Source organism: Peromyscus californicus, unplaced genomic scaffold, assembly GCF_007827085.1.
Source record: "Peromyscus californicus insignis strain IS unplaced genomic scaffold, ASM782708v3 Scaffold_15__1_contigs__length_86483966, whole genome shotgun sequence".
NCBI lineage: Eukaryota > Metazoa > Chordata > Mammalia > Rodentia > Cricetidae > Peromyscus > Peromyscus californicus.
Genome location: NW_026294447.1, coordinates 81,770,299 through 81,784,936, shown reverse-complemented (window position 1 = coordinate 81,784,936; position 14,638 = coordinate 81,770,299). Strand labels below are relative to the sequence as shown.

Genomic DNA, 14,638 nt, shown 5'->3' with positions numbered 1-14,638 from the left:
TTAAGAATGCTTTGACAGGGCTGGACACATTCTTTGACTAGTATCCACACATATAAAAAAGCAGCTATTTAGAGAATAAACAGCTAACTGGCTCTTTTGGGAAAACAGGACTCTTTGCAAAACCAAGTGCTGGAAACAGGCTGACTCAGACACTGTTAGCAAAGTCTCCCGGAGGGAATTTCTTAGGGGAAAAGTCAATGTCTTCTGTGCATTTTGCTTTGATAGGAGACCTCCATTAGCCCATGTCTTAAGTGCTCTCTCTCTCTCTCTCTCTCTCTCTCTCTCTCTCTCTCTCTCTCTCTCTCTCTCTCTGTCCTTACTCTAGAGATGACCTGAGAAAAATAGAAAAACTCCAAGATGACCTTGGAGTCTATAATCCGCTTAGAGTAAGCGAGATTTTTTTATTTTTAGGCAAAACACAGAGGACAAAGGAACCCTGAATATAATCCAGAACTAACCTGTGAGGTGTTTAATTTCCAGGACCTGGGAATGGCTCTGAACTAGAGTTCCTCTTGGATGCCTCAGACTTCTGTTTAGATGGTTCAGGCTTATTATGATGGGGATAACAGGTAACTAGAAGAAGCCTGCAGAAACAGCCTAAGTGTGGGATTTGGAAGGATGCCTCCCGAACCTTTCCTATGCTAATTTCCAATGCTAATGCTGGCAAAGCGTTATGTTTAGCCCATTGCCAAAAGCATTCAGTGGTTCCCCTGCAGAAGCTGGTCCTGTAGACTCTCCTCACTTCCTGTAGGACACACATCCCTTTTGGCACCATCTAAGGCCACAGGATTAGACAGAAAATGGCTGTCCTTTCTCTGTTTGCTTTCTCTAAGCCAAAGAGAAGTTCTAACACTGGCCAGGAAAGAAAATGGCTATCTCCCAGCAACTGAACATCTTCAGAGAACCAGCATTTGTGCTGACAGGGTCTGTGCCTTCTTGTAAGACAAGCTCTGTGTGTCTGCCAGAAGGAATGAACCATGAGGAGACAGGCCAAGATATCACCTCACCCTTCACTTACTTATTTTTTTAAATAGATTTTTGTGTGTATTTGATACTGAACAGCACGATGGTGTAGGTTGCTTATAGACAGTGAAATACTTACAATGAAGCACATTAACATACAGTAATAGGAATCTAACTTTTCTTTATTAACAAGAGTAGCTAATATCTAGTTCTTGAACAACACCCCACCCAATCTAATACATTTTCATTAGTTGTAATCTCATATGTGTGTGTGTCCATGTTCTTTTATCAACAGCCCAATTATGTGGCTCATTCCAATCAGCAGGAAAGCCACAGAATCTGTCCATTTGATAATAACAGTAATAATGCAGATAAGGCTAGCATTTACCTATAGAGCTTGTATGCCCTCCAACGTTGATAGTTTTTGTTAGGCCTGAGAAATAGTTCAGTTGGTAAAGGGTTTGTTGTCCAAGCGTGTGAGCCTGAGTTCAGTTCCTCCAACCCCCACAGAAACATGTGTTGTTGGCATGTGCTTGTAATATCAGTTCTGGGGGGAGGAGTGGAGTAAAGAGGTGCCGTTGGGAGAACTTGTCCCAAGAAAACAAAGTAGAAAGCTCCTGAAGAGTTATACTTGAGGTTGACATCTGGCTGGCCTCCACACACATACCCACCCATGCAAACAGGAAACTACCTCCCCCCCCCACACACACACACATACACACAAAATTGGGTTTTTTTTTTTGTTTTGTTTTGTTTTTCAGCACTGGGAATTGAAGCCCCAGGGTCCTGTGCCTGCTTGATAAGCCCTCTACCACCGAGCTGCATCCCCTGGCCCTCCTTCTACTTTACATTTGGAGACAGGGTCTCATTAAGTTGCCTAGGCTGCACTTGAACTCACTCTGGAGTCCAGACAAGCCTTGAACTTGTGATCCTCCTGTCTGTCTCCCAAGTAGCTGCATCACCATGCCCAGCCGCAGAGTTCACTCTGGGAATCCTTTTCTCGGTTTGGGTGACGTGTTTGCAGTGTGAACCCAGATGTACCCCAGGTGATCTGCCCCTGACCACCGCTACTCTAAAAGGCTCTCTGGTTGTGATTAGGAACTTACTAAATAGGTAACCGAGTTCTGATTCCACCTCAATGGAAATAGTTTTTCCTGATGTCTTCACGTACCTGCCCTGCAAGCAGCCAGACAGGTAGACGGTTGCCCAGACCATCGTCTCCTTAGGTTCTCAGAATCCCTCCATACTCATGTCTTTCATTTTGTTTGTGCGCTTGCCTTTTGAGAAATTCACTGTAAGAACATTTTTGCTTTGTTGAGTTTCTGTGGCCAGGAAGCACAGCTATGCAGACATGGTTTTCTACGAATCTGCATTTGGCTTCCTGTACTAGGAGAGGCCAAGGCATGGAGTTTGTGAGCCCCTTGACCTTCTCTGTGCTAGCAAGCCCAAGTGCAGTATTAGTTCCATTCTTCTGGGTTGTTAGAGCCAGGCCTAGCAGCCAGGACGCCCCTTGCCACCCATGATCAACCACTTTCCAGAGTCTGCCTGCGCCCCCTGACCCACCACTCTGCTCCACGCCGAGCTTGCCTACAAATTCAACAGGGCCAGGTGTCACGGAAGAGGCATCTTGGCAAGGAGAGTCAAGAAGGAGGTTTTCTTGGCAAGTACAAAATACAAGTACTGTAAAGAGCTACTAAATAAATTTGTGTTGGTTCAGCCAGGGAATTTCAGCCCTGGGGGACTTGGGGGGTGGAGAGATATGGAATGCTAAAAACATTTTATAAGTCTCAACTGTCAGCCTGATGGCTCATTTATTTGTCTCTCCTAAAGAAAAGTCTGTGGCTGTAGACGTTTGTGAAGTCGTGTCCTGTTGTTTTTATGATTGCATTTTCCTACTGTGAGACAAGGTGTGGGGAAACCTCTCCCTCCCTTTGATCAAGTTTAAGTTGGTTCCCTGTGTACATAGCACTAAAGGTGGCTGCACACTGCCTGCCTATCAGGGAAGTGGGTTCTTATGACGATGGAAACCAACACGGAGTCTGTGGAAATTTGTTTCTGAGTCCTTGGCCCTGTTTAAAAGAGAGTATAGAAACCCAACTCACACAGAAGCCACTTTCATAATTCCCATCCCTCGTAGTTGTTGGAAGGAGGTTGGAAGGGACAGGAGGAAGAGAAGCAGGGCTGGGTGAAAACGTCTGACGTCATTCATTAGAGGAGGAGCTTTGCACTCATAGCGATGCGTGTTCACGTCTCAGGTTCTCGCTGTCAAGGAGATACTCCCATAGATGGAGCCTAAAGCCATCAGGATGAGCATGGGACCTCACGAATGGTTTGGAATATTGATGCTGAGGGGCCTCCTCTACACTCTTCATTTGGTTCTGGCTGCAGGGACACATTGTGGGGCTATTGAAAATATAATCAACACCCATGATGACCGTGTATACTATGGGCAGTAGGTAGTGTCGGTGGTAATAGAGTGAATCTATAACAACAGGTTCAGAATCCCGAGAACTACAAAAGTGCGGGTCCTCTAAGGAAATAACATTTTTAAAAAAATATGCCTTTGCAGCCTTTTCCCAAAGAGACCCTTCACAGACCTGCCAGTGGTCGTTTTTCCTTTACTCCTGTATTAAAATCGGTGGCCCCAAATAGCACAGAAGTGAGAGGAAATATGAAGGCCAGGACAAGCTGTTCTACAAGGCCCTGAAAGAAACTTAGAATAAAGGAAAACAAACATTCTTGAGCATATAAGTTCTTAATCTTTCTCTTTTATTGCCCCTTTCCTCTCATGGCCTTTCTTCCTTCCTATAATGCCCACAATCTTATCATAATTAAGAGGTTGTTGAAAGGGTAATTTTATATCCTGTCCTTACGCTGACATCAGGCTGTAACTATTTTTCAGAACCCAGAAGCTACGAATGAGGCGTGCAAAGATCTGACTACATTAAAATATGAAAGTTATCATGCACAAGACTTAAAAAAACAAACTAGACAGGAATATTCATGACCAATATAACCAAATTATTGCTATCCACAATGTGTAAAGAATGTCTTAACCTAATCCAAAAGATAAACAGCTCGAGTTTTAAAGTGAATAAAATGTGGATAAGCAAGAAAAATTACAATTATTAAATGTTATTTAAACTTCTGTACTTTGACACATCATTTCTATATGAAAATATTATCTTAACTACTCAGTGTGTAAGTAATATCCTTAGCACCACTGTTTCAAGGAGCAAAAATAAAATAAAATAAAATTTGAACAATCTAAATGTCTGTTGGGACTCGATAAGTTCTACTCTGGTTTCCCTGTAGAACAAATTATGCAAACCTGTCATGGAGAATGAGTGAGACCCACAACTTGTGAATTTGACCCTCCCAGACCTTTGCTGAATGAGAAAAACAGATCACGTCATGGTACCACGTTAGTAAAACCTGAGAAGTAGAAGGCTATAGGAATATGAAGCCATCATTCTTCCCCTATGATTTTTTTTCAAGAATAGAAATATTTGAAAGTCAGAAAAATAAAAAATATTTTCAAAAGGCATAGAAATCCTACTATAAGTATTTCTCTGCATTTTCAGTCTTATAAAACTTTGGTAACTTTCACAAAATTCTGTAATAAAAATATTATTTAGCTATTCCACTATTAATATACAATAAGTTAGCTTGCTTCCAAGTATTGTTATTAAACATGATGGAGTAACAAACGTCTTTGTAAAATAAAATACGTCTGTTTGTGGTCACAGCAAGCAACACCACCCACCACTCAGGGAGGTTGTAAGCCTAGATGGAGGCCCACAGGGTGGCTGTGAATGTAGTCAAAAATCTTTTTGTTGTTTTGGGTTAGTTTATTCATTTTTGGTTTTTTGGTTTTGTTTTGATTTTTTATTATTATTATTATTATTATTATTATTATTATTATTATTTTGTGACTGGCCTCAAACTCCAGGCATTCTTCCTGCCACAGCATCCCAAGTGAGAGAATTATAGATGTGGGCCACCAAGCCTGGTGGCATCTTAACAGGACTCTAAACAGCCACATAGAGTCAGAGCACTGGGACCCACTCCCAAAACCTCAGCCGTGTTCCTTACCCTAGCTATAACCCCTCACTAGTATTAGTGATCTCAGTGTGAAAAAAGAACAGCCATCTCCCCTGAGGACATTTTCCTTAGCTCTCCCAGGTCCTCTTACTTTATACCTCTCTCAGGTGAGTGAGTTCATCCACTCAAAGGTGTGAGTGATACACTCTTTCCTCCAGCTATTAGCCATGTGCATTCAGATGCCATTAACCAATTCTGCTTTGGGGTCTAAAACAAGATAATAATAACCATTTCCAAAACAAATCCTGTGAGTCAGTACACGCTGCCGTCTCTCTGCGTTTAACTCTTATATCTCTCCACTGCCAAGCCCATTTCTCTTCTACATCCACAATTGTTGAAAGGTCACCAGCTCTCTGTACCTCCTACCCCGACTCTAATCCACACCACCCTGACTTTTCTTTCCTTGTCACACTCCGGTCCCTTTCTTACTGGTCTCTCTAGCTTCACTCTCATCCTCCCTAATCCAAGTTGGAGATTGTAAGACCACCAACCCTGTACCACCCGTGTTCTGGGCTGGGCTTCGGGTAGTCTCTTCTCTTACTCTTGGGTAAAGAGTCAATTCCCCTCTGGAACCTACCTCATCTGGCTCCTCAAATCTCATGACTCCTTCATGCCCAGTCCCCTTCCCAAGACTCCAGGCACACTGGCCTGTATTGTTTGATTATACCAAGCAACCCAGCAGGTCCTGGAGTTCTCTCCAGCCTTGCTCCCATGCCTTTCTCTCCTCACTTGGTTAATAACCTTCACGGCTCAGCTTGAGCCCGTTTCCTCCTCTTTCACACCCCTATGTTTTCTCTTCAACTCACTCATCACACTTCATAATTAGAATCCTAGCTGTCCGTTATCTGATTGTCTGCCTCTCTCCCCAGATGTGAGGATAGTGGTGCTCTTTGCTGGCTGTTGTAGTCAGAGCCCCTTGCATATTGTTTGGCTACTGGACAATGTTCAGAGATTTGGTGGATGGGTGGGTGGGTGAAGCGATGGCCATCTGGTACTGGATGACACATGATAGGCACTCCCATTTAGTGCAGGCTGAAACTAAGTTTTACTCTTGCTATTTCGGTGACGTTTCAAAATGCACTCACCAAGTGAACACAGGAATCTTGCTTTAAATTTTTTTTTCAAATCTAAAGCCAGACACTCAAAACTCAGCCAACCCTAACTAGCTTGGGGTTGAAATAAAGCTTTTTTCAAAACAAACAAAAAGCTTTGTTTTGAAATTAATATAATAGTCCAAATCCACACTCTTGGCAAATGCCAGCTGGGTGTTAACCCACACATCAGCCTCTCCTCCTCAGAAGAGGGTACCAGATCATCTTCTGAATATTGAACAGTAAGGAAATATTGCTGTGCACCCTCGAGCTTGGATGACCTGAAACCCATTGAACTCTTTCCCTATGCACAAGCCAAGAAGGCAGAGGGTGTCTGCAGAATGTTAATGTCACATTTTACACTAGTGTGAATCAAACAGCCACTTTGTCATCTCAGAATATTGATCGATTTTCTCAGACTGTTATTAATTTCAAAAAGCGATGTCTTCTCAGGAACATTCTCCTAAGAGGAGACCAGTGGCCCCATTACATAGAAGGGAACAGTCCCAAGTTTCAGTCCTTGCCCCTGGCTAGCAGGAGGATCATGGGGTAAAGCCTACTTCAAAGGGCTGTTTTGAGGATAAAATAAGTTAACACGTAAAAAGTATGTGCCATTTGATGGGCATTTAATTTATGTTGTTACTGATAACACTGGTATTCTGATTGTCCACAAAAACATTTTTCAGGCCCACAGATCTCTCTCTCTCTCTCTCTCTCTCTCTCTCTCTCTCTCTCTCTCATACACACACACACACACACACACACACACACACACACACACACACACACACACCCCAAATGAACAACAAAAAGCAGAACATTGATGGACAGACAATTCACTATCACCTATTTCAAGATAAGTGGGCTCGTTGGGGTGGTGGGGCACACCTTTAATCCCAGCACTCGGGAGGCAGAGGTAGGCAGATCCCTGTGAGTTCTAGGCCAGTCTGGTCTACAGAGTGAGTTCCAGGACTGCCAGGGCTATACAGAGAAACCCTGTCTCGAAAAAAAAACCAAAAACAAACAAAAAAAGATAAGTGGGCTCAATGCTTTATTTTACTAAATAATCATCTTTTTGATTCAAATGATAGAGTACAGATGAGATGACTTCATGTATTGGATTTGCTTCAAGATAATCTGAAAAGAGATGGGTCAGCAAGGGAGTGAGGAGATGCACACACAGGACAAGACAGGGCCTGCCACCAGGAGCTGCTGCTGGTGAATTATGAGCTTGGAGTTGCATTGTCCCTATACCTCTGGCTTTCTGTGACAATTTCATCAATAAATAGAGACATGCACATTGCCAATAGTGAATAGACTCTGACTGTGAAGAGCTCCCTAGGTTCATTCTTAGTCAGGAACCTGTTCCCTGCCCACTTTCTTTATTTCTTTTGGAGGGACAACCGAGCCCTAGTGAACTAAGCAAGGACTCAACACCATTCTGTTTTATTTCTCTGGGGGACAGCTCAGGGTGGAAACAAAATAAATCCAGTTTCTGAATCTTCTTTGTCCTCAACCACTTGGGAATTCTCTCTGAAACTACTGTGGGCATTTTAAGTAACCCTGCTTACCCAGCGAGAACAATGTACCTTTCAGGCAAGTGGAGAGGATAAAATAACTCTGCCTCCCTGCCTTTGCATGCCAGACAAAAGCCTTAGCTATTAAATACCAGTGCTCAGGGAGCTAATGACTGGTGAGCTGGCATTGTATGTTTGGCATCTTAGGACCTCAGCCTCTGCCCTGTGTGAACTTGTAATCTTCATCGTGTAGCTGTGTTAAGTTTGGTGTGGTGTTATACGTTGGCATCTGAAGCTGAGGAAGCTCCAAAAGCCGAAATCTGACCTCTGAGGTTTTGCAGGTTCCAGTCAGAAGCCATGGAGTCATATTTTTTTTTTGCATTTGGTTCCCCTCACTCCAATAAAAATGTGGTTGATTCCCAGTGTGGACACTGCCGTGGCTGGTCATGGCTCAGTAGTGCTGGGTTTGTTTGACTGCCTTCTTAATGTTCAACTCTTCCTTCTGGATGCAAGCCAGCAGAGGGACAATGGCTCTGCTCAGCCCTCCTGGCCCCGAGTTTCTACTTCCAGATCAATTTCCTTTCTCCAGTTTCACTCAGAAGAGGGATTTGAACTTTTGTTTCAGGTTTCTTAGTTTCCCTCTGGACTTTGTCTTGAGGTGTGTGACACATGGCCATGCCGCTCACTTACTTCAGAACAAGGGTCTCAGTGAGTCTTGTGGAACGTCTTTCCTTCTCCCTAAAAAAAAATCAGCCAGGCTCTGAATTGTTCAGGGCAGCCCGTGTTAGGCATCTGGAATCCATCCATTTCCCCCTTTGGCACCTGGGGCTGCCCTGAACGAAAGGAGTAAGGTTCCTGGGAAGGAGTTAGGCTTGGGTTTTGGTAAGGGAAAGGAGGGTGCATGACAGAGCCTTCTAGAAGCCAGAGCAGAGGTGCTGCCATAGAAGTCTGAACTGAGTAGTCTAAAGACAGAGTTGACTTTAGTATGTCTGTCTCAGGATAGCAGGACAGACTTCATAGTGGACATATGAGCTTCTTGAGCTCAGGGCAGAGCTGATTTTATATTATGCTTATTAATGGAATCATCTTGGAATCCCAATGTGAGATGTTTTGTTTTGGTTTGGTTTTTGACATTATTTGGTAACACCTGATGTAAAAACCCACTACAGCATTTTCCACAGGACTCACACATTCTCAAAATGCCTAAAATTAGACTGAAATGTCAGGTTCAAGCTGTGTACCCGCCCTCGCCCCCCCCCCCACACACACCTTTGTGGCCTTGGGCATCTTATGACCAGAATGAGTCACATCCCCTGTGTTGGCCCAGGTGTGTCACCCAAAAGCTGTCCCAGGACTCGATGTGTGGAGGAGATTGCCACGGAGGCCTGGCAAGCTGATGACCAAGCACTTTTCCCTCCTTCACCGATCCCGCCACCCATGACAGCTGCTGAGTAATAAGCAATGAAGCCTCCGCCTACCTGGGATGTTAGTCACAAGCCCTCTTGAGCAATCCGCTCGGCTGTAAAAGACCGTTGTGGGTCCCTGTCAGCACTTGTTGCTGTTGCCCAAGAACCTTTTTCGAGACTTCAGCAGGCATAACGGCTTCAGGAAAGTTCAGAAACCCAATAACCTTGTTTGGGAATGTAAGTGAGAGTGTTCAGGGTCCAGGCCCACACAGGCCTGCACTGCTGGGCTGGGACGTGGTGTGGGTAAGGCCAGCCTCGCAGGCCCGGTCCCTGTAGTCTTGCTGTCTCCTGTACCTACATCCTCGGCCATCTCTCCTCAGCCAGAGGGCGCCTCCCTAGAGTTTTGTTGTTGATCTCACAGGAGCCAGGTGACAGGTGTCAAAGGGGTCCTCCTGTGTCAGAAACCAGGGTGGACAGCTAGGCGAGGCCATGTGCCTGGCAGTGGCCTCCTCGTGTGACAAAACGATGTCATCTTCACTCTCCATGAACCACAGTGCTCCCATGAGTCCAGTATGCATTCATACTGTTGTGCTCGTGTTTTGGGCACTGGAGGCAGGGGGTGGGGTTGGGGGAGCAGAAAGGAGACGGCATCCGTAACCACAGTCCACTGAAAACAGTGGCTTCTGTGGAAGGAGGTTTCTGTGTGAAATAGGAGTGATACTGGCTTCGGGGCGGAGGAAGCTCGCCTTGCTGAGGTGGGCACAAAGGTACTCAGCACACCTGGGTCCCTGACCCCGAAGACAGCTGTCAAAGAACACAGGAGCAGAAGGAAGGCCTGAGCCCAGAGAGCTCCGCTGTGTTCTCTGTAAAGCATTCTTGGACAATGGGGCTTCATTTTCATTCCTGGGCCTTTTCCTTTGACCGCCATTGTAAGGCGTAGCAGATGGGTTGTGCCAACTCACAGGGAACCACAGCTGGCTACGCTGGTTCCGTCTTCCCTTCCCTCCTGAGCCACAAGGTGATCCAAGCTGGGCAGAGGCTAGCCTTTTCCTTTTGACCTCACAACCCAGAGGGGCCAATTCTCAGATCAGGGATAGGGAACCAGGCCCATGACCCACCTACTGTGAGTGTAAGACTCTGGAGAACCATCAGCTCCATATACCGAAGACAGTACAGGGAGGGGGGTCAAGTGACCCAAAGCTAGAGTAATCGCACTGATTGGCAGTTACCTGCCTATCTCCAGCTCTGGGAAATCTCCACGTCACCCAGCATCCCTGCTTGATATGCTACCTTCTTCCCGCCGCCGACCGTCCTGTGGATTGCCTCTGAGCACATCATTCCTTTAAAAAGCGAAGCATCCACATCTCCCGCATGCTCTTTGCTAGGCCCGGGGGCAGGAACCCGTGATGGTCGACAGGTCTCCTTCCCAGCCTGTGCTAGCTGCAGCCTGCCTTGGTAACAGTGCCCAGGCTGTGGCTAGTGATTGACAGCTGGATGCTAGAGCCTGTAGCTAGAGATTGCCAGCTGGATGCTAGAGCCTGTACCAGGAGAAATTGTGTTAGCACACAGCCTTTGGCCTGCTGATTACTGTCGCCAGCCCGTAATGAGACGCGTGCTTGCCTACACTGAGGGTTGTTGTTTTTTTTTCCAAACCATCCACTTCCCTGCGGTGGCTTCTTCTCTAAGAGGTTGGGAGAGGGGTAGAAAGGGTCTTTATCTGAGATCCCCAATGTCTAGGCCTTCTGTGGCCTGGAGTGTACTCACACAGACGCTGTCTCCTTTTCAAGAACCTGCTGGCTCTAAGACAGAACCTGGTGGGGGTAAGGGGGTGGGGGTGGTCTTCCTGCTGTTTCCTGGGTCACCTCATCTGCAGCCCTTGCTGATTTGATTGCGCTTCACAACATCTCTGCTTACCCTGCCCTTCCTCCACCCACCCCTGACTGGCTGCTCCATCACCACCACCTGGTTAAGGTGTCAGCCTCCCCCTAGATGTTCCAACTGCCCCAACTGATTTCCTCCTGTTCTGCAGGGAACCAGTTCTTCCCTAACCAGGCTGCTGCTCCAGTTCCACACAGTAATTAAATAGCAAAATTCTTTCACGTGGCACTAGGCTGTCCTGGCTTCAAAGACCTGGCTTTCTCTCCAGCCCGTGGCATTTTCTTCATGGCTCTGCGCTCCCCGGCTGGCTGCACTCCAGGGTGTGGTCTTCTGAGTGCACTTGCACGTCCATACCTCCTTGCCTGCTGCTCGCTGGGCACCTGTTCAGTCCGTCTGCTACCACAACCTTCTCACACCCTCCTCAGCCCGGGAGACTCTGGCTGGGTTTCTTCTACTGTGAAGCTTTACCTCTCCTCCTGTCGGAAGGAATTCATTTTCTGACTTGTTTCTCTCACAATAGTGAGTTTCTCTTTCTGCTGTCTCCCTGATAGGATCTAGTGATGGATTTTTTTTAATCTGTGTGCATGTGACACACTCTCTCTCCCTCCTCCTTCCCTTCCTCTGTCTTTCCCTCTCTTCCTCCCTCTCTCTTTCCCTCCCTTCCTCCTTCCCTCCCTCCCTCTTTCCCTCCTTCTCCTTCTCTCCCCCCACCAGATGTTTAGCAAATATTTATTAAGGATCCAGCGCTAGGCATAATAGTGAACCAAGCTAACCAGATGCCTTTCTGCACGGAGCTGCAGGTCTACCCCTTTTGTGTGCTCCTGTTACATTGTGAGCTCCTTGTGAACATATTTGAGACATACCTACATGTTCTCACTCTGTAGCCCAGGCTGGCAGTGAGTCCACTATGTTGCCTAATCTGGCTTCAAGCTCTGAACCTTCCTGCCTTTTCCTCCAGAGTACAGGAATTACAGGTGTGCGCCCCACCTGGCTATGATTGTCCAAACTCTGAATGCCTGTCATAGTCCCTGGAACACAGCTGCCACTTGTTCCATGAATGACCACTGAGTGAACGCCGATGGGCAGAAATGGGTACTAATGTGGAAGATGGAGTGTTGGTAGGTGGATTTCTTATGGGTACAAAGTACCTGGAAAACCTAGAAAGTCACATTCTTCCCTCAGTACCTAAAATGTGGCCTCCTTTCTTCTATGTGGTTAGCCCATTCCTGAGGACTCACCTGCTTGGGTCCCTGATGCACGTTCTGAGAGTTGGTGTACATTTATTTTTTAAACCAATAACCCAAAGAAGTTTGTTCAGAAAATGTTTTAGTATGCTCAGAAAGCCCATGTAGCCACTGTGGTCTGTCTGCCTATCATGTGTTCTTGATTTCTTTCAGAGACTTGAAACTGGACAATGTGCTGTTGGACCACGAAGGCCACTGTAAACTGGCCGACTTTGGAATGTGCAAGGAGGGCATTTGCAATGGGGTCACCACAGCCACCTTCTGTGGCACACCCGACTACATTGCTCCGGAGGTGAGTGCACCTGCTCGGTATGGCTTTGGAAATGGGAGCTCCGCTTAGCCCTGAATGGAAACATGACCAGTTGTTATTCTGTGCTGCAGCGTCATGGGCAGGGCTGAAGCTAACACTTCCAGGCTCACAGACAGCAAGCAGATCGTTGAATGAATGGCCATTGAAAAAGCCCACAATGCATCTAAATCAGAGTTTAAAAATATTACAGATTTTTTTATTGATTCTCTCATGGCTATTTCTTCTGCTCTTTAATCTCTACCCGGTGATTTAATTCTGGCCCCTGTAGCAAATCTAAAGAAAAGTAGTTACATCTCCTCCCTATGGATGAATGAGCCTAGTGTCCTTTTCCCCTCCACATTAGATAGTTCTAAGCCATCCCTGTTTGGAATATGTGTGTGTCATTGTCTTGCAAGTCATAAATTCTGGACCACTTAGAAGAGGAGGCACCTAAGCACATGCTCTGTGGAGGTGAATGAAACATACATGCCAGCACAAGAGACTTGCTTTTTTGTTTGGCTATCTCCTAATCCCTAGTCAAGACGCACACCTTTGTAAAAGCACATGCACGAGGCACCTCTCACTTGCCCCCTTTGTGCAGATCCTGCAGGAGATGCTGTATGGACCTGCAGTAGACTGGTGGGCTATGGGTGTGTTGCTCTATGAAATGCTCTGCGGACACGCCCCCTTTGAGGCGGAGAATGAAGACGACCTTTTCGAGGCCATACTAAATGATGAAGTTGTCTACCCTACCTGGCTCCATGAAGATGCCACAGGAATCCTCAAATCTGTAAGTCTGACTTACCCAACCGGCTTCTGGCCTATCACACAAAAGCTGGCCTCACGGGCCTCTTGTGTCTTTTCTTAATATCTTCTGTGAGGACATGGCCACCACCAACTAAAATTGGTGTTTCAGTCTGGAGAAGCACGAATTTCTCTCAGTCTGTTTTCCTCTTACACCATTAATTCTGGGACAACTTCAATATCAACTGGTGATAGGGGGTCATTGCCAAAGTCAAGAGTTTCTAGTGCTTATAGGTTAAGTGTAAGTGAAATGAGATACCACCTTCATGTAGTCAGGCCACAGTAGGGTCAAGTGAGGGTCAGTCCCAGTCAGTTGTGCTTCTGTTGGCAATGTCCAAGGACCAGGACAGAGGAAACTTCCTCCCAGAGCTGAAAGAGGAGGTACTTCAAAACCTCCCTAGATCTCTGGGCCACCATGTCATCTTTTTACGCAAGACCAAATGCCGAGGTTTCTGGTATAACATGATAAGGTGTCATTGTGAGAAAGTCTTCTCCTATGCCCCATGCCTTACTTTGAAGTAAGAAAGAACATGGATTTGATGCTCTTAGACTGAAAATAAAACAGTATATATGATTCCGTAACCACATTAGTTGAGTTCAAAACTCATATTGTCGCCTACTATATGCAGAGGAGATATGAAAATGAATTTTAAAATATATGCTTTAGTGAAAATTAAGGCAAAGCATCCTCTGTTGAATGTCTATAGGATGTCTATGGACTTTTATCCCATGAGTATTATCCTCAACTTATGTTTCTTTAATTTGCTTTTGTGATATTAGATACCCTTTACATGAGTTTGAAACAAAAAATTAAGTATGGTAAATATTAGCTGCCATACGAAAGTCTTGTCATCCCTCCCACCCCCCCCCCCCCCACATACACACAAGATGCTCCAGACTTATAATCATTACTGTTTTGAGAATATCTGTGCAGGTCCCTGGATACTGGGACTGAAGATGTGGTTGTCCTGGAGAATTTTGTGCCTCACCCAAAGTGGAAGGCTCACAGAAACCCTTCTCGGGTGAATATTGTCAGTGTGCATCACAACTCATAATATGATAACAGGAGCTCAGGAGCCAATAACACTCCCCCAAATTGAGAAAACACTCATGTCATATAGAAGTAAAAATAAAATGCTTTGGGGTTCTACCAAATGTCTCCAGTCTAGCTTAATTTTCATAAGAACAATTCATTTAAATAGTTAGAAATTTTAGAGTGAGGAGAAGAGGAGTGTTACTTTTATAACTTTATGCATGAAAAGCCAGGGAGAAGGGCTTATCTCTGCAGACTCAGGCCATGAAGTTTCTTAACTTCCTGGAAGGAGATGGACTCACCTGGTTG

General features: G+C 45.6%; 1 protein-coding gene across 1 annotated transcript in view; it reads left to right on the top strand.

Moving 5' to 3' along the window:
* Nucleotides 1-14,638, top strand: part of Prkch (protein kinase C eta) — a 210,042-nt gene that overhangs the window by 172,454 nt on the left and 22,950 nt on the right. The window contains exons 11-12 of the mRNA XM_052739595.1: nucleotides 12,357-12,495; nucleotides 13,094-13,282. Coding sequence (XP_052595555.1) covers nucleotides 12,357-12,495; nucleotides 13,094-13,282 — 328 coding nt within the window. The remainder of the gene's footprint in view (nucleotides 1-12,356; nucleotides 12,496-13,093; nucleotides 13,283-14,638) is intronic.